General features: G+C 31.6%; 1 protein-coding gene across 1 annotated transcript in view; it reads right to left on the bottom strand.

Moving 5' to 3' along the window:
• Positions 1 to 1,459: 1,459 nt before the first annotated feature.
• LOC140059488 (protein mono-ADP-ribosyltransferase PARP4-like) overlaps positions 1,460 to 19,894 on the bottom strand; it is a 29,448-nt gene continuing 11,013 nt past the window's right edge. The window contains exons 26-46 of the mRNA XM_072105415.1: positions 18,312 to 18,512; positions 17,958 to 17,994; positions 14,695 to 14,727; positions 13,018 to 13,036; positions 12,782 to 12,954; positions 12,241 to 12,423; positions 11,788 to 12,003; positions 11,316 to 11,420; positions 10,391 to 10,597; positions 9,508 to 9,777; positions 9,007 to 9,111; positions 8,736 to 8,816; positions 8,272 to 8,445; positions 7,419 to 7,490; positions 6,960 to 7,034; positions 6,657 to 6,721; positions 6,193 to 6,286; positions 5,726 to 5,977; positions 5,474 to 5,571; positions 5,064 to 5,163; positions 1,460 to 4,922 (exon numbers count right to left, since the gene is read on the bottom strand). Of these exons, the coding sequence (XP_071961516.1) occupies positions 4,633 to 4,922; positions 5,064 to 5,163; positions 5,474 to 5,571; positions 5,726 to 5,977; positions 6,193 to 6,286; positions 6,657 to 6,721; positions 6,960 to 7,034; positions 7,419 to 7,490; positions 8,272 to 8,445; positions 8,736 to 8,816; positions 9,007 to 9,111; positions 9,508 to 9,777; positions 10,391 to 10,597; positions 11,316 to 11,420; positions 11,788 to 12,003; positions 12,241 to 12,423; positions 12,782 to 12,954; positions 13,018 to 13,036; positions 14,695 to 14,727; positions 17,958 to 17,994; positions 18,312 to 18,512 (2,850 nt within the window). The 3' untranslated portion in view covers positions 1,460 to 4,632. The remainder of the gene's footprint in view (positions 4,923 to 5,063; positions 5,164 to 5,473; positions 5,572 to 5,725; positions 5,978 to 6,192; positions 6,287 to 6,656; positions 6,722 to 6,959; positions 7,035 to 7,418; positions 7,491 to 8,271; positions 8,446 to 8,735; positions 8,817 to 9,006; positions 9,112 to 9,507; positions 9,778 to 10,390; positions 10,598 to 11,315; positions 11,421 to 11,787; positions 12,004 to 12,240; positions 12,424 to 12,781; positions 12,955 to 13,017; positions 13,037 to 14,694; positions 14,728 to 17,957; positions 17,995 to 18,311; positions 18,513 to 19,894) is intronic.

Below are 19,894 nucleotides of genomic sequence, written 5' to 3'. Positions count from 1 at the left end.
TAAATAGTAATACTCACTACACTGATGTCAAATCATTGCAATTTTGTTAGCATCCTTAGATTTAGTAAACAATTATTTATTAACCACTTCTTTTTAAAAACAACCCCCCGATATTATCATTTTAACGTTAATAAAAATAATTATTTATGAATAATATCATCTAAATCTGGGATTCAGACTAGGCCCTGCTTGTAGGCGTCGTGACGCTTTCTTTAGTTTATTGCTGTAGTCGCTTCTCATGGACCTTTTTATGTCACATGTTTAATTCACGTACATTGATATTACAGACTTCTGCTCTAACATACTAACTTCTCTATTAAAAAAAACATTAATAGGAACTTACGGAAGCCACAAAAGAAGCACACGAGCGATCATTGAGTTTTAGAAGAAAGTTGGAAGAGCAAAAATCAAAATCTACTGGATATCACCCAAAGCAAATCTTCCAGAAGATGCACATTAAAAATGGAATGGAGAGACTTGGTCCAGAAAGAAACGGTCCAATTACACACACTCAACTCACTTCCGCGAGTGAAACTGAAGAAATATTTGTTTAACTGTAACTGTACCGTAGTTTGAAGAGGCTATCCAGTTTAAAGAATAAATAAAAATATTCACGATTGATTTGTATTTAATTCAAGAACCACAAGGTGGTTTCCGTCAGAAACTAAAACTAGTATTGTGAGGCTGTTGATATATAAAGGATAACGCGTAAGTTATACAGTATTATTGTTAAAACTATTTTTATATTGGAAAAAATAAATACAGTTTAAAAACTTAACTGAAAGTAACCTAAAGTAAGGTAAACAAATTAACCAAACAAATCTGTTATTAATAACTTAACTGAAAGTAACCTAAAGTAAGGTAAACAAATTAACCAAACAAATCTGTTATTAATAACTTAACTGAAAGTAACCTAAAGTAAGGTAAACAAATTAACCAAACAAATCTGTTATTAATAACTTAACTGAAAGTAACCTAAAGTAAGGTAAACAAATTAACCAAACAAATCTGTTATTAATAACTTTACTGAAAGTAACCTAAAGTAAGGTAAACAAATTAACCAAACAAATCTGTTATTAATAACTTAACTGAAAGTAACCTAAAGTAAGGTAAACAAATTAACCAAACAAATCTGTTATTAATATAATTGTATTTATTTGATTCTATCACATTATAATTAATAATCATTTCAGAAATGCTAAACATTATTATTGCATAATATGTATGTAAATGATCGGAGCACTAAACAAAGTTTTCCCTAACCACTATACAGTAAATACCAGTAGTATAATTTCTGGAATATGTTGATTAATGAGAGAGAATTCACTGGTTTACTGGCATACCACGGAGGTACCTCCGATAGGCATCCAACATAGGTATACTTATCATGGACTACTGCTGTAGAGTCACCACCAATGTAAATGCGGCGATAAGAATTAAGAACAGCTAGAACAATGTGCATAGTTCATCGTCGGCCAACACAGCCCTTCATCAGTGCATTTATTGATATGTATATACATTAATGAAAATATTATTAAACTTTTCTTTATTTTACAACATTGTTGTGTTAAATCAACTTATTACAGTGCGATAGTTCATAGTACATTGTGAATTTTAAAGTGTTTCATTTTACCATGGAGGAATTCATAATTTTACAATATAGACACCATGTTAATTATTCACTGGATACCTAAATAACAGGTTGGTACCGCCAGGCTATATGTCTAGCCTACTATTACAAAACTCGATAATGTAATCATCTAACCGTTACCGCTAGACGTAACGTGAGACGACATTTTAGAGATGCTATACCCTAACCCTAATTCAATATTAAAAAGTTACAGTAGTAGTAGTACTTGAAATACAATCAATTAACAATTTAGTATCCATAAATACCTTTTTTACTGTGGATAAAATATTCATTTGACGGCGAACGACTTCAACCATAGAATCTATATCTACAATAAAACCACAGAAAAACGTAAACAGAGCCTTTTAAATTACGGCGCTAAAGATCATTTTCGTTGAGGTCGCTGTTTTAAAATAATGTTCTGTAACTTGTTTCACGGAACGGAACAAATGGAACGTAAAACTAGAATTTAATTCGTCACTTTGACGAATTATAGGTGATCATTTTTATCATTTTACTGAAATTAATTTTTTTTTTACATACACGCACGTTAACATACGATCAGAAAATGTTGAATGTATGACGTCCTATTATACGCTTATAGTGCTGAGTTGTGCCTATTATATGCCATATACAATATGTACATACATAATGTATATATATATATAAAGTGTAGCATAGGTGAAATTACGGGACACACATCATGTTCTAATTTTTTGTTATGATGGAATTATCAAAATAAACTCAATGATGACAATTTCGAAAGATAATGAATTGAGCAAATCAATATAAGAATTGGAAGAGAATTTGGCATGTATAAGCGCTGTGCGCGCTCTTTGAAATTTGTATAACTTTGACAAAAAAGATGAAAAAACTACTTTTTAACTTCAACTGGCCATATGTTAACGTCACAACATCCGATAGGCTTGATTTTTATATGAATTCATATCTACATTTCATCAGCTTTCATAATAAATTGTAATCATCAAGGTCACCTTTAATTCTGAAGAGCTGTAAGATATTCAAATTTACGGCGAAGGTGAAATTACACGACCTACGTTATTCAAGTTTTTACGCATGATGATGTCGTCAAAATAAAAATAGTGGCAAGTCCTAAGAAAGTCAATTAATTGAGCAATCACATACTAAAATTTGAGCGAAAATCGGCAACACAATAACAGAGATGAGTTCTATTCAATGTGATAAAATATGACTAAAAAGAAAAAAAACTTTATTTTAAATTCAAGTGGCCATTTGATGACGTAATAACATTTTGTACGTAAAATATGTACATGAATTCATATCTACAACTCGATGGCTTCCAGAATAAGTTAAAAAATTTGGGGGTCATCGTGCATTCTGAAGAAATATTTTCATTTCAAAAATGCCTTATTTTTCACCATTTTCAGCACTTTGATGCAATTAATTTGCGCATTTTGTCATTTTTAACCTGCTCGTATAGCGTTATTTTAAGTCTGAACTGACTCAAATTTGGAGAATGTACTAAGGATGGTGAGCAGAATGCGATTTGTACAAAAAAATCGTATTTTTACGCTTTTTAAGTATCGCGCGCGCAAAAACGTGTTTTTGCGCAGTAATTTTTTGAAACACGCAAATGGCCCAATTCATGCTCTAAATTGATCAAAACTTAATTTTGAGCTTTTTAAATTTTTAACGCGCGATTTCACGCACAGGACCCTACGTGCGCGTGCGTTTTTATTTGCTAATATTTTTACCCTTGACCTGAAGTTTACGTGTTGTGAATTTCGTTAATATGTGATAATGAATTATGGAGATATGATTGATAATGTGAATTCACAAAATGGCGTATAAATGACGTCACGGATGAGTGATCACGCTGAAAAGCTTATTAGGACTAAGTTAAAGTATTTGAAAGACATTGTGAAATTTTGGTAATCATTAACATTCAACTTTTTGAGATATTTGTTACACAAAATCTGTACAGAGAGAAATAAAGAAGAATCATAAGAATAAAGATTTTATACAATAACAATAGGTGATCATTTTATTCTAAATGATCACCTAATTAAACGACGGCGCCGTCTTCCGTTTTATGTCCAAGGTCATATGAGTGCGATAACTAAAATACTTACAACGTATAACTTTTGTACAATACAATAAAATAACATAAAAATTAGGCGAATTTGGCTTAATCTCAATGGAGATACCAAAGGTAAAAACAACCAGAAAAATTAGCAGAGCTTTCGGGCACAAGATAGCTTGGTAGATATAAACAATTTTGGAATGGATCTTAATCTTATATATACAAATCAATATACTTCAATTGACTATCAGAGTGCTCATATTAGAAAGATGATCTCATAATCGCGTCGAGCATGGTACATCAACGAGCGAGGCGAGAGGTTGCAGGTTCGAATCCCACCAGAGACATTTTTTTCATACTAACTAAACTAAAAATATAGAAACTTCGTTGATGTGCTGTGCTCGATGTATGAGATCATGTACCAAACTGTTTCAATCATTTGACAATGTCGTAATATAATTTACACAGTGCTACGCAACAAATTTGATTATTACTTAATATTTTCTATATATTGACTCAACATTCAGTTATTAATGCACTGATAAACGTTTTAAGTAACGTATATTGCCTAAATTGTTAATGTATTTAAATATTATGTAAAAATAAATATTGCCTTTCATGTCCAAATTCAAACGTTATATTGCCATGTTCTTGACTAATTTCAAGCAGAGCAATATATATGCAATGTTGGTAAATATACAAGTCTAGCAACAAATGTAAAAATCGTATAAAACAACAATAACCATAAGATATTAATAACATGCTGGTAAATGTACAAGTCTAGCAGCAAATGTAAAAATCGTATAAAACAACATTAACAATAAGATATTAATAACATGCTGGTAAATGTACAAGTCTAGCAGCAAATGTAAAAATCGTATAAAACAACATTAACAATAAGATATTAATAACATGTTGCTCAACAATTTAGTTACATTTACAACCAATTACAGCCGGCTCCATCTTCATCTTGTTCAAATCTGCATAATTTTGAAGCTACATTGCGCCAATTGCTGCCCATGTCTAGATTTCTGGCAAGTCCTAAGTAACTCCTTTCTTTATCATTTAGGGAAGTTTCCAACTCGGCCAATAGATGTTTCAAATTATAATATGCATCCATTTCTCCAGATTTGGTGAAAGAGGTGGTATCCTTTGCAGCATTAGTTAATAACTTGATGCCAACAGCCATGGTAAACATGGAATATACTGCTTGTTGACGTTTGACTCCTATTAAAAAAACACACAGCAATTACTTTATTTCTCAGACTGTTAAGAACCCAACCTTTCTCAGTAAATAATAGAATCATTAAATTCAGCACAAAACTATGAGACAGTAGTACTAATAAACATGTATACTACAGCACATACCCAGAGACCGGAGTCCAGCTTGGTTGAAAAGTTGTGAAACATATCTACGATCAATAGCAAAGAGTACTGCAAAACAAGCTGATAATCTCCAGAATGTATGCTTTAAAACAAACAATTAATTTCTTGAAATAATATAATTCATCTGAACCAGTTGTGGATGTCTGTAGGATTAACCACTATATCAGTTTAATAATACATTACTCAGTAACCTACATACTCACAGTCACCTATAATACATGAATGCGCTGCTTGCACAGCATTTATTGTGAAATATATATAATATTTAAAATTTAAAGATTGTACACAGACAAAGCTCTTAAAATTATAAAAAACATCAAAAAATACGATATTGAAAAAACACGTCAAAAGATACAAAGATTTACATTAACAAAGAAGATACATTTACTCACAGTTATTCCATAACCTGTTTTTAACATTCCTGTTAATCGGCCTTCCAGGCACATCAAACCTTCAGAATCAATGAATATAGATGTTTTATCATGTAAGCCTGAAAGGAGAACTTATCAACATCAATCTACAACCTAACACTACCTTTTAAAATTACCATTACTCACTGTTAAATTATTGTAAGCTACTATTTAACAAAGTGTAAGATCAATCACAAACAAATAAAGTTGCTAACGTTGATGAGGATGACTTACCTATCTGAGGAGTCTCAAGCAAGTGCTTTTCAGCATATTCAATCCAGGTTGGTTCTTTCACATTGTAATGTTCACTGGGCTGCACCACTGACTGAAGAAAGAACTCTGCATTCCAAAGACTGGTTATTGCATTATGATACTCTTCTGTTATTTCTCTGTCAATTATTATTGTAAACTGTTTCCAATTTTGAAGTACACACTCTAGCAGACATACAACTACTGCTGTACATAAGATTGATTCATACACTGTATCTGAAAAAAGGAGTGAACAGGATTGAAGTACACACTCTAGCAGACATACAACTACTGCTGTACATAAGATTGATTCATACACTGAATCTGAAAAAAGGAGTGAACAGGATTGAAGTACACACTCTAGCAGACATACAACTACTGCTGTACATAAGATTGATTCATACACTGGATCTTAAGAACAACTGGGAAATGATAATGAATTCTATATTTACCATCTTTTTGTGAAATTTCTTTTAACTGATCATTGATGACAGCATCAAGTTTGATCAGCTCTTTAATAGACAATCTCGACCAGGAACCAGAAGCCTTTAATATAAAAATGTGAATAAACTTCGGTTAATAAATGTAATCATGATGATTACAAATCAAAAATATGTTACATATAAACAAATAATAATAACAACACACTGAACACAATAATGACGGATATCATAGATTATGACATCATGAATAATCACAATCACATCATGAATAATCACAATATTATATAATCATTAATTTGTTTCTTACTTTGTCTTGTGCATTAATGGCTTCCTTTAGTGAGTCAACATTGAATAATCACAATAATATATAATCATTAATTTGTTTCTTACTTTGTCTTGTGCATTAATGGCTTCCTTTAGTGAGTCAACATTGAATAATCACAATATTATATAATCATTAATTTGTTTCTTACTTTGTCTTGTGCATTAATGGCTTCTTTTAGTGATTCAAATACAAAAGCTAGGTTTGGCTCATCTTCTAACATTTTTAAAAATAAGATAAAATGTTTATTACTATATACAAAATATGGTATCTGAAGAATCATACATTGTTTGGTTGATTTAGAGTCAAGTTAGAAACTAAACTCTCATACATTTGCTACCAGCATTTAAGTGTATTATGTTTGTTATTTTTATCCACAAATTCATTTTTTTATAAACCATTTAAATTGTTATTATACTGAGTTAAGGTTTACAGAAACAGTGAAAAGACTTACTTTTGTAGTACGACAATAGATCTGTTCTGTTCAATCCAAATACACGCACTCCACTCTTCCTCGGTTCCATACTTTCTAAACGACAAATGTGACAAAATATTTCAGTGAAACAATAATTGGATGAAAACCAGAATAGATATTGATATATTGAAAGTAGGTGCACCAAATGTCCATAGTTGAGTATTCTCTGCTTTGAATTTTGAAAACATTGCCTTATTTGCTAGAATTTTTTTTGAAGCTCTGTTAGTAAGTCTTCACTATTGAACCATGGACATATAAATTAGAATAGGTCCATGATTAAACTAATGTTTAATACATTTTTATTGTTTTCAATTTCACTGTACCAGAAAAATCATTTTATTAAAAGTGTAACATAAAATATATAATGAGTAAACAGTAACAAAAAACTATTCTTCAAAATATGTGGTAAATGAAGTAATGTGAGATGCATAAACACACCATGGATGGATGAATTTCTTTTCCTTTCTCTGTTTCTTGTCTTATATGTTATTTTTGTCATTAACAAGTTTTCTAAAAAAAAAAAGAAAGAAACACTGGATTAAATAATCAATCAACTACCATAATAATGTCACAGCGATTTATTTGCACATCACTACAAAGCTACAAAGACAAATCTGTGTTCTTCAGTAAAAATAACAAAAATACCTGATCTGGCTAACGGTGGTGACTGTTCAACAGCAGCAGCTGCAGGTGGAGCCATACCCATAGAGAGACTTTGTATAGATAAATAACAAACCCACCTGATTTTGCTAAAGGTGGTGACCGTACAACAGCAGCAGCTGCAGGTGGAGCCATACCCATAGAGAGACTTTGTCTAGATAAATAACAAACTCACCTGATTTTGCTAAAGGTGGTGACCGTACAACAGCAGCAGCTGCAGGTGGAGCCATACCCATAGAGAGACTTTGTCTAGATAAATAACAAACTCACCTGATTTTGCTAAAGGTGGTGATCGTAAAACAGCAGCAGTTGAAGGTGGAGCCATACTCAAAGAGAGATTTTGTATAAATAAATAACAAACTCACCTGATTTTGCTAAAGGCCGTGACTGTTCAACAGCAGCAGCTGCAGGTGGAGCCATACCCATAGAGAGACTTTGTCTAGATAAATAACAAACTCACCTGATTTAGCTAAAGGTGGTGACCGTACAACAGCAGCAGCTGCAAGTGGAGCCATACCCATAAATAACAAACTCACCTGATTTTGCTAAAGGTGGTGATTGTAAAACAGCAGCAGCTGAAGGTGGAGCCATACTCAAAGAGAGATTTTGTATAAATAAATAACAAACTCACCTGATTTTGCTAAAGGTGATGACCGTACAACAGCAGCAGCTGAAGTTGGAGCCATATCCATACAGCGCTTTTGTCGAAATGTACGAGATCTACATTCACCTTCATATGCATCTGTATCACGTTCCCTACGCGTATCAAGTTGCCTACACGTATCACGTTCCCTACGCATGTCACCTAGCATGTAAAGCAATAATTGATCACTAATTTAAAATAATGTATATTGAGTATAATAATAATTTTTTGAAAATGTTCACGCTGTTTTCTCTTTGCTTGCGAAGCTACAATCAAAGCAGATAGTAGTGTTTGATACTTACCTCAAAATCATTTGCATCAAACTCTAACAAAAGACTAACAGGATTCATTCTCTACATACATTCACCCACATACACATACATAGAATAGTAGAATAGTATAAATTTAACCATACCAACATTTTTTAATCTGAAAATTCTCTAAATACTTACATCGATGAAGGGAGATTGCGTCGGATATTTCTTCTTTATATGCATCTGTTTCACGTCTTTCACGCTTCCTACGCATGTCACCTATCATATAAAGCAATAATTGTTTACTAATTTAAAATGATGTATATTGAGGGAAAACACTAACTTACGACGACTACCAAATGAATGGTGTGGTGGGAATGAATTTAATGAGAGTTTTATGAAATACATGGTGCAATTTGTAAGAATAGCTTGTCATTAATAATAATCTTTAAGTAATAATCAAAAGTACCTAAGGTCAATGAACGTTCTACTGCCGGTAATCTATCAGTTGTCTGTTCAGCTGATTGTTGTGTTGTCTTACCAAGCATTTGCTGTTGTTGCATTTGCTGTGGGCCTGCAAAATGTAATACTGTATTACATGAGGAATATGTTTTATGTCAACAAGCACTTTGAAAGCATGCCACTTTTTAACTTGCACAAAGTCTACAAAATTAAACTATCTAAAACTAAAAAACTCCTGCCACAATATACAATGCTAGATTTGATTACAATAAATTCAGTGTTAAATAAAACAGATGGCAGGTACTGCTTTAAATTAAACATAATTCACAAATTTGAAATACAGTAATCTGTAGAGATTTGGTTTGTAATATCTATATGTATACTCATCTTTATATTTTAAACATTTTTATTTGTTAATAAATTAGAGAATTTTGAAATCTTTTTTTAAAATATCGGACCCTGTGATATAATATAAAAAAATAAATAAAATGTCTTGCACCAAACATACCTGGCTTTGGTTTAGGTGGACATGGATCACCAAAACCCATAGCATTATAATCGTAATCATCATCTTCATCGTAATCTTCATCATTATCCATTAAAACAAACGTATCTAGCTTTGGTTTAGGTGGAGGTGGAGGTGGTACACGATATTGTTTTGAAAGACGAGGAAGTGATGGATCTGAAGCACTAGAGTTTGTTGGTGGTGAAAGTCCACGAGTTTTCATTGTTAACATTTTCGTTACATTTTGTTCCCTATTGGTCATTAACAAGTCTTCTGAAAAAAAAAGAAGAGAGAAACACTGGATTGAATAATCAATCAACTACCATAATAATGTCACAGCGATTTATGTGCACAGCACTACAAAGCTACAAAGACAAATCTGTGTTCAAGTAAAAATAACAAACGCACCTGATTTTTCTAAAAGTGGTGACCGTACAACAGCAGCAGCTGCAGGTGGAGCCATACCCATAGAGAGACTTTGTATAGATAAATAACAAACTCACCTGATTTTGCTAAACGTGGTGACCGTACAACAGCAGCAGCTCCTGCAGGTGGAGTCATACCCATAGAGAGACTTTGTATAGATAAATAACAAACTCACCTGATTTTGCTAAAGGTGGTGACCGTACAACAGCAGCAGCTGCAGGTGGAGCCATACCCATAGAGAGACTTTGTATAGATAAATAACAAACGTACCTGATTTTGCTAAAGGTGGTGACCGTACAACAGCAGCAGCTGCAGGTGGAGCCATACCCATAGAGAGACTTTGTATAGATAAATAACAAACGCACCTGATTTTGCTAAAGGTGGTGACTGTACAACAGCAGCAGCTGCAGGTGGAGCCATACCCATAGAGAGACTTTGTATAGATAAATAACAAACGTACCTGATTTTACTAAAGGTGGTGACCGTTCAACAGCAGCAGCTGCAGGTGGAGCCATACCCATAGAGGGGCTTTGTATAGATGCACCAGATCTTAAGGTAATACATTTTTGCGTTCTATAACGTTCTACTGCAGGTAATCTATCAGTCGTCTGTTCAGATGATTGTTGTGTTGTCTTACCAAGCATTATAAGCGGAACTGATCGTGAGTCTGCAAAATGTAATACTGTATTAAATGAGGAATGTTTTTTATGTCAACAAGCACTTTCAAGGCGTGCCACTTTTTAACTTGCACAAAAAGTCTACAAAACTAAAACTAAAACCTCCTGCCACAATATGCAATACTACATTTGATAACAATAAATTCATTGTTGAATAAAACAGATGGCAGGTACTGCTTTAAATTTGAAATACAGCAATCTGTAGAGACTTGGTTTGTAATATCCATATGTATACTCATCTTTATATTTTAAACATTTTTATTTGTTACTAAACTAGAGCATCTTAAAATCTTTTTTAAAATATTGAACCCTGTGATATAACATAAAAAAAAATTGCCCCAAACATACCTGGTTTTGGTTTAGGTGGACATGGACCACCAAAACCCATTTCAACATCATTATCCATCGATCCAACAATTGTACCTAGAGGAATTGATACAGATGCTGGTGGCTTTGGTGGAGGTGGTGGTGGACAAAGTTTTGACAGAAGTGAAGCAGAAGGTGATACAGATGCACCTCGTGATGATAGTGGTGGTGGATTTAAAATTTAAAATGATGTATATTGAGGGAAAACACTAACTTACGACGACTACCAAATGAATGGTGTGGTGGTGGGAATGAATTTAATGAGATTTTATGAAATACATGGTGCAATTTGTAAGAATAGCTTGTCATTAATAATAATCTTTAAGTAATAATCAAAAGTACCTAAGGTCAATGAACGTTCTACTGCCGGTAATCTATCAGTCGTCTGTTCAGCTGATTGTCGTGTTGTCTTACCAAGCATTTGCTGTTGTTGCATTTGCTGTGGGCCTGCAAAATGTAATACTGTATTACATGAGGAATATGTTTTATGTCAACAAGCACTTTGAAAGCGTGCCACTTTTTAACTTGCACAAAGTCTACAAAATTAAACTATCTAAAACTAAAAAACTCCTGCCACAATATACAATGCTAGATTTGATTACAATAAATTCAGTGTTAAATAAAACAGATGGCAGGTACTGCTTTAAATTAAACATAATTCACAAATTTGAAATACAGTAATCTGTAGAGATTTGGTTTGTAATATCTATATGTATACTCATCTTTATATTTTAAACATTTTTATTTGTTAATAAATTAGAGCATCTTGAAATCTATAATAATATTTTTTTTAAATGTCTTGCACCAAACATACCTGGCTTTGGTTTAGGTGGACATGGATCCCCAAAACCCATATCATCATAATCATCATCATCATCTTCATCATTATCCATCCATCCAACAAACGTATCTAGCTTTGGTTTAGGTTGAGGTGGAGGTGGTAGACGTAAAGGACGAGGAGAAGTACCCATAGAGACATAAGAGAAGGTTGGCTGATCTGAATTTCTTTTTTTTTTTTCTATTTTACGAACTAAAGAAAAGAAATTGTAATATATAATTTGTTTTAAATTATCAATCATATTGATATAATTTGAATTCAGACAATTCTCAACACACAGACAAAAAGATGAAAATTAAAAATGTTGATTCAGACAATTCTCAACAGACAAAAAGATAAGAATTAAAAATGTTGATTTTGACAATTCTCAACAAACAAACAAAAAGATGAGATTTAAAAATGTTGATTCAGACCATTTTCTATACTTACATAGATGTGAGGAGCCTCCAACAGCTTCTGTCCCAACATATGCACCTTTTTGACCCATGCCAACCATGACACCTTGGTGACGAGGACGACCTACAACACTTGGTAGTTCCCTGGACGGGAAAGTGTTTCCAGCCATTCCAGCTTTAATTGAAAATGAACCGGAGTCCATTACAATAGGCATATCTGTGCCAGTAAAACATAATTATTATTTGAGCTGGTACAGAATGTTTATTTTAGCACAATGTGAATATTTTATTATGAATATTTTTTAAATGTAGTGGTGATAATGATTACAAAATCTCACTGATGATTACGGTTTATCACACATAGTGAATATTTTATAATTTCAAAGTTTACTCTAAACGACTTTCACACTTTATAATGATAAACAACAAAAGCAAAAATACAATATATTTATTTATTTTGACTGATATCTAATTTAATATATTATTTATCATAGATTCATAATGATTTCATAAGTTGATATTGTTATAGTAGTAATATTGTAAATTTGCATCCCAATACAATAGGAATTTCGTACCTGTATGGCTAGATACAGGATGACTTGCACCATACACCGGACTTGTAGGACTATATCTCGGGCTTGTAAGACTATATCTCGGGCTTGTAAGACTATATCTCGGGCTTGTAGGACTATATCCCGGACTTGTAGGACTATATCCCGGACTTGTAGGACTATATCCCGGACTTGTAACACTATATCCCGGACTTGTAACACTATATCCCGGACTTGTAGCACTATATCCTGGAATTGTAGCACTATATTTTTCTTGAACTGTAAGACAAAATTCTGGAGTTGTACAGTAAACGCAACCAAATATATAAATAAAAACAAAAAATGCAAAATCATTTCTTTTATCATCCGGATAAATAGGTATTGAGAATACAAGATTGAATCTCCTAACATGTTTATTTTTAGGATTTAATTTTTCAGTAAATAAATAAATAAATAGGGTTAGGGTTTACAATTCCAGGATATAGTGCTACAAGTCCGGGATATAGTGCTACAAGTCCGGGATATAGTCCTACAAGTCCGGTGTATGGTGCAAGTCATCATGTATCTGACCTTCATATATTTACTGTACTGTAATAGCAAAACATTCACTTACATTCAAATACCTGTACTGTAATAGCAAAACATTCACTTACATTCAAATACCTGTACTGTAATAGCACAACATTCACTTACATTCAAATACCTGTACTGTAATAGCAAAACATTCACTTACATTCAAATACCTGTACTGTAATAGGAAAACATTTACTTACATTCAAATACCTGTACTGTAATAGCAAAACATTCACTTACATTCAAATAGCTGTACTGTAATAGCACAACATTCACTTACATTCAAATACCTGTACTGTAATAGGAAAACATTTACTTACATTCAAATACCTGTACTGTAATAGCAAAACATTCACTTACATTCAAATACCTGTACTGTAATAGCAAAACATTCACTTACATTCAAATACCTGTACTGTAATAGCAAAACATTCACTTACATTCAAATAGCTGTACTGTAATAGCAAAACATTCACTTACATTCAAATACCTGTACTGTAATAGCAAAACATTCACTTACATTCAAATACCTGTACTGTAATAGCAAAACATTCACTTACATTCAAATACCTGTACTGTAATAGCAAAACATTCACTTACATTCAAATACCTGTACTGTAATAGCAAAACATTCACTTACATTCAAATACCTGTACTGTAATAGCAAAACATTCACTTACATTCAAATACCTGTACTGTAATAGCAAAACATTCACTTACATTCAAATACCTGTACTGTAATAGCAAAACATTCACTTACATTCAAATAGCTGTACTGTAATAGGAAAACATTCACTTACATTCAAATAGCTGTACTGTAATAGCAAAACATTCACTTACATTCAAATACTTGTACTGTAATAGCAAAACATTCACTTACATTCAAATAGCTGTACTGTAATAGCAAAACATTCACTTACATTCAAATACCTGTACTGTAATAGCAAAACATTCACTTACATTCAAATAGCTGTACTGTAATAGCAAGTCATTCACTTACATTCAAATAGCTGTACTGTAATAGCAAAACATTCACTTACATTCTGATTCAAATGAGTCGTTAACTTCATAATCTGTAAAAGAACCAGCAATTTAATTAATAAAAATTACAGAAAAAACAAAATAATTACTTAACAGGACATCACACTAGAGACTATATATTCCTATAAAGCCCCATTCTCACAGAGCTGTGTGCCAGAAATGTTGCGGGAATGTACCATTACCATGCCGTAATGAGAATAGGTATATGCCGGTAACGATACCGGCACGACGCCAGCATCATACCGGTATATTGCAGGCACGTCTGTGAGAAAGGGTCTTAACTGATCTACAAGCTGTACTGTAATAGCAAACCATTCACTTACATTCTGATTCAAATGAGTCGCCAACTTCATAATCTGTAAAAGAACCAGCAATTTAATTAATAAAAATTACATAGGCAATTTGGTATTATAGAATGACATAGAGTATATTTTAATAATAGACTATACAATCAGGCAATTTGGTATTATAGAATGACATACAGTATATTTTAATAATAGACTATACAATCAGGCAATTTGGTATTATAGAATGGCATACAGTATATTTTAATAATAGACTATACAATCAGGCAATTTGGTATTATAGAATGGCATACAGTATATTTTAATAATAGACTATACAATCAGGCAATTTGGTATTATAGAATGGCATAGAGTATATTTTAATAATAGACTATACAATCAGGCAATTTGGTATTATAGAATGGCATACAGTATATTTTAATAATAGACTATACAATCAGGCAATTTGGTATTATAGAATGACATACAGTATATTTTAATAATAGACTATACAATCAGGCAATTTGGTATTATAGAATGACATACAGTATATTTTAATAATAGACTATACAATCAGGCAATTTGGTATTATAGAATGGCATAGAGTATATTTTAATAATAGACTATACAATCAGGCAATTTGGTATTATAGAATGACATACAGTATATTTTAATAATAGACTATACAATCAGGCAATTTGGTATTATAGAATGGCATACAGTATATTTTAATAATAGACTATACAATCAGGCAATTTGGTATTATAGAATGGCATACAGTATATTTTAATAATAGACTATACAATCAGGCAATTTGGTATTATAGAATGGCATACAGTATATTTTAATAATAGACTATACAATCAGGCAATTTGGTATTATAGAATGGCATACAGTATATTTTAATAATAGACTATACAATCGGGCAATTTGGTATTATAGAATGGCATACAGTATATTTTAATAATAGACTATACAATCAGGCAATTTGGTATCATAGAATGGCATACAGTATATTTTAATAATAGACTATACAATCAGGCAATTTGGTATTATAGAATGGCATACAGTATATTTTAATAATAGACTATACAATCAGGCAATTTGGTATTATAGAATGGCATACAGTATATTTTAATAATAGACTATACAATCGGGCAATTTGGTATTATAGAATGGCATACAGTATATTTTAATAATAGACTATACAATCAGGCAATTTGGTATCATAGAATGGCATACAGTATATTTTAATAATAGACTATACAATCAGGCAATTTGGTATTATAGAATGGCATACAGTATATTTTAATAATAGACTATACAATCAGGCAATTTGGTATTATAGAATGGCATACAGTATATTTTAATAATAGACTATACAATCGGGCAATTTGGTATTATAGAATGGCATACAGTATATTTTAATAATAGACTATACAATCAGGCAATTTGGTATCATAGAATGGCATACAGTATATTTTAATAATAGACTATACAATCAGGCAATTTGGTATTATAGAATGACATACAGTATATTTTAATAATAGACTATACAATCAGGCAATTTGGTATCATAGAATGGCATACAGTATATTTTAATAATAGACTATACAATCAGGCAATTTGGTATTATAGAATGGCATACAGTATATTTTAATAATAGACTATACAATCAGGCAATTTGGTATTATAGAATGACATACAGTATATTTTAATAATAGACTATACAATCAGGCAATTTGGTATTATAGAATGGCATACAGTATATTTTAATAATAGACTATACAATCAGGCAATTTGGTATTATAGAATGGCATACAGTATATTTTAATAATAGACTATACAATCAGGCAATTTGGTATTATAGAATGACATACAGTATATTTTAATAATAGACTATACAATCAGGCAATTTGGTATTATAGAATGGCATACAGTATATTTTAATAATAGACTATACAATCAGGCAATTTGGTATTATAGAATGGCATACAGTATATTTTAATAATAGACTATACAATCAGGCAATTTGGTATTATAGAATGGCATACAGTATATTTTAATAATAGACTATACAATCGGGCAATTTGGTATTATAGAATGGCATACAGTATATTTTAATAATAGACTATACAATCAGGCAATTTGGTATCATAGAATGGCATACAGTATATTTTAATAATAGACTATACAATCAGGCAATTTGGTATTATAGAATGGCATACAGTATATTTTAATAATAGACTATACAATCAGGCAATTTGGTATCATAGAATGGCATACAGTATATTTTAATAATAGACTATACAATCAGGCAATTTGGTATTATAGAATGGCATACAGTATATTTTAATAATAGACTATACAATCAGGCAATTTGGTATTATAGAATGGCATACAGTATATTTTAATAATAGACTATACAATCAGGCAATTTGGTACTATAGAATGGCATACAGTATATTTTAATAATAGACTATACAATCAGGCAATTTGGTATTATAGAATGGTATACAGTATATTTTAATAATAGACTATACAATCAGACAATTTGGTATTATAGAATGGCATACAGTATATTTTAATAATAGACTATACAATCAGGCAATTTGGTACTATAGAATGGCATACAGTATATTTTAATAATAGACTATACAATCAGGCAATTTGGTATTATAGAATGGTATACAGTATATTTTAATAATAGACTATACAATCAGGCAATTTGGTATTATAGAATGGCATACAGTATATTTTAATAATAGACTATACAATCAGGCAATTTGGTATTATAGAATGGCATACAGTATATTTTAATAATAGACTATACAATCAGGCAATTTGGTACTATAGAATGGCATACAGTATATTTTAATAATAGACTATACAATCAGGCAATTTGGTATTATAGAATGGCATACAGTATATTTTAATAATAGACTATACAATCAGGCAATTTGGTATTATAGAATGGCATACAGTATATTTTAATAATAGACTATACAATCGGGCAATTTGGTATTATAGAATGGCATACAGTATATTTTAATAATAGACTATACAATCAGGCAATTTGGTATTATAGAATGGCATACAGTATATTTTAATAATAGACTATACAATCAGGCAATTTGGTATTATAGAATGGCATACAGTATAGAATGGTTTGAGATACAAAAAGGGTTAGGAGTCAAAGCCCTAACATGAATCATAATAAATTATGTGTTCCTGTCATGTAGTATTTAACATGGTGTAATGTTGTTTATACACAATTATATAACACAATATCATTCACTAACCTAAATATTCAAAATTGCAAAGCATGTCCGATTCACTCTAAAAGATTAAAAATACAATTTAGTATTAATGTAAAAGCTAAATAGAACAACTCTCAAGACAACATATAATTATTGGACAGAAAGGTTTTAAAGTAGTTATTAGAATCACTTGATTGTGTGTTTTACTATTTTTTTTTTTCTCTTTTGTGGCGTTAACTACTTTTATTCATTTCATTTTCAAATGATCAATACAATGATGTTATACATCTTCCTAATATATATTCCATTGTTTGATTTTTTCCCAGTTATTTTCTTATATTTTCTCTTATCCTTATCTTATCTTATTGTGTGTTTTATGGGTGTACTTAGTCTTACCAAAAAATCTTCAGAATAATAAGACTCTGAAACTGAATATTCATCTTCATTATTTTCTTCCAAACTTGTACATCCAACTTCTTTTTTCTGAACACTATGCTCAAAATTTTCTTCCCAGCCAATATAAGGAATAACATCAACATCTTCTTTCGCAACCAGGTCATTAATACTTGGCTTGAAAACAGTTCCAAGGAAATCAGTCTGTATGTATTTTTGAACAATATAAATTCATTTTTAAAAAGTACTTACTATTATTTAACTCTTTTTTAAAGAAAATTATGTACCAAACATAATTCAAACACTTCTGCTTTATATGCAGACAACCTTCAATATGGTCTGGTGGCACTAACTAAATTATTCCAATAAATTATGTAACAAGCAATCTAAAGTTTTGTTTGGCTCATTGTTTCCTCCTGCGTGTACCTCAGGGCCTGTTTCTGCTGCATAAAAATAACCGGTTAAAATCGGTGTGAATAAATTAAAATCGGTGTGAATAAATTAACTCCATTTTCTTGGCAGCAGAAACAGGACAAATTTGTGGTAACCGGTTAAAAGGCAGCGCAAAATAACCGGTTAAAAACACCAATTTAAATCGGTGTTAGAACGCCGTTTAACCGGTTATCGCTGAGCAATTCTTAGCTGCAACACGAAATAACGGTTATTTGATTGACAGTTGTGACCCCGGGTCAGATACCGTCGCATACGGTGTGTGTTTTCCTCGTGGTTTTGACAGTCGAACGAAGAAGTGAACATGTATGTGGATGAATGAAATCACAAGATATGTTATTCAGTTGTGGAGGGAGAGAAAGTACGGGGAAGGATGGCAGGCAATAGAAAAGAATCACAGATAATAAATAAGAGCATTTTTGCGAAAGTAAAAGAGGAATTTGGGGTGGAGTTCCGGGGACTACCCAAGCTAAGCAATTTGAGGCGTTAGTACACGCTCGCGAAGGGTATGGATGGTCCTATATTAACACCAAAACGGAAACAAAAGGGACTCAAAATGTTGCAAATACCTACCAAACGATAGTAGATAATGGTTAATTGATTATGAAAACCCAAATTTTATAGCAAAAATCATCCGAATTTATGTTATAAACGATGAATTTAGCAACAAAAACTTAATCCAAACGAGCGTATTTATGGCACGCCCTTAGTGCCTTTAATAGGAGAACAATGAACAATCTTAATTTGATCGTTTTATAAAATTTTTTTAGAAAAACATCACATCGACCGAAAACAAAGGTTATGAGAGCCTTTGATAATATATTAAATATGATTTTATTAAGCATAGAAATGTGTTATTATTTATGTTAGTACATAATATTATGCGAAACAATGTTTAATACTCATTATTCTATTAAAGGCACTATGTGCGTGCGATATTCTATGACTTGGATACTCTCGTTTGATTTAAGTTTTTGTGGCTAAACTCGTCGTTTTTAACACAAATTCGGACGATTTTTGCTATAAAAGTTAGGGTTTCATGAATCATAATTAATTAACAATTATCTACTCTCGTTTGGTAGGTATTGCAACATTCTAAGTCTCGTTTTTGTTTCCGTTTGGTTTTTTGTAGGACC

This window comes from Antedon mediterranea, chromosome 9 (assembly GCF_964355755.1).
Source record: "Antedon mediterranea chromosome 9, ecAntMedi1.1, whole genome shotgun sequence".
Lineage (NCBI taxonomy): Eukaryota > Metazoa > Echinodermata > Crinoidea > Comatulida > Antedonidae > Antedon > Antedon mediterranea.
The sequence above is the reverse complement of the archived record's forward strand: the minus strand, read 5'-3'. Positions and strand labels throughout refer to the sequence as shown.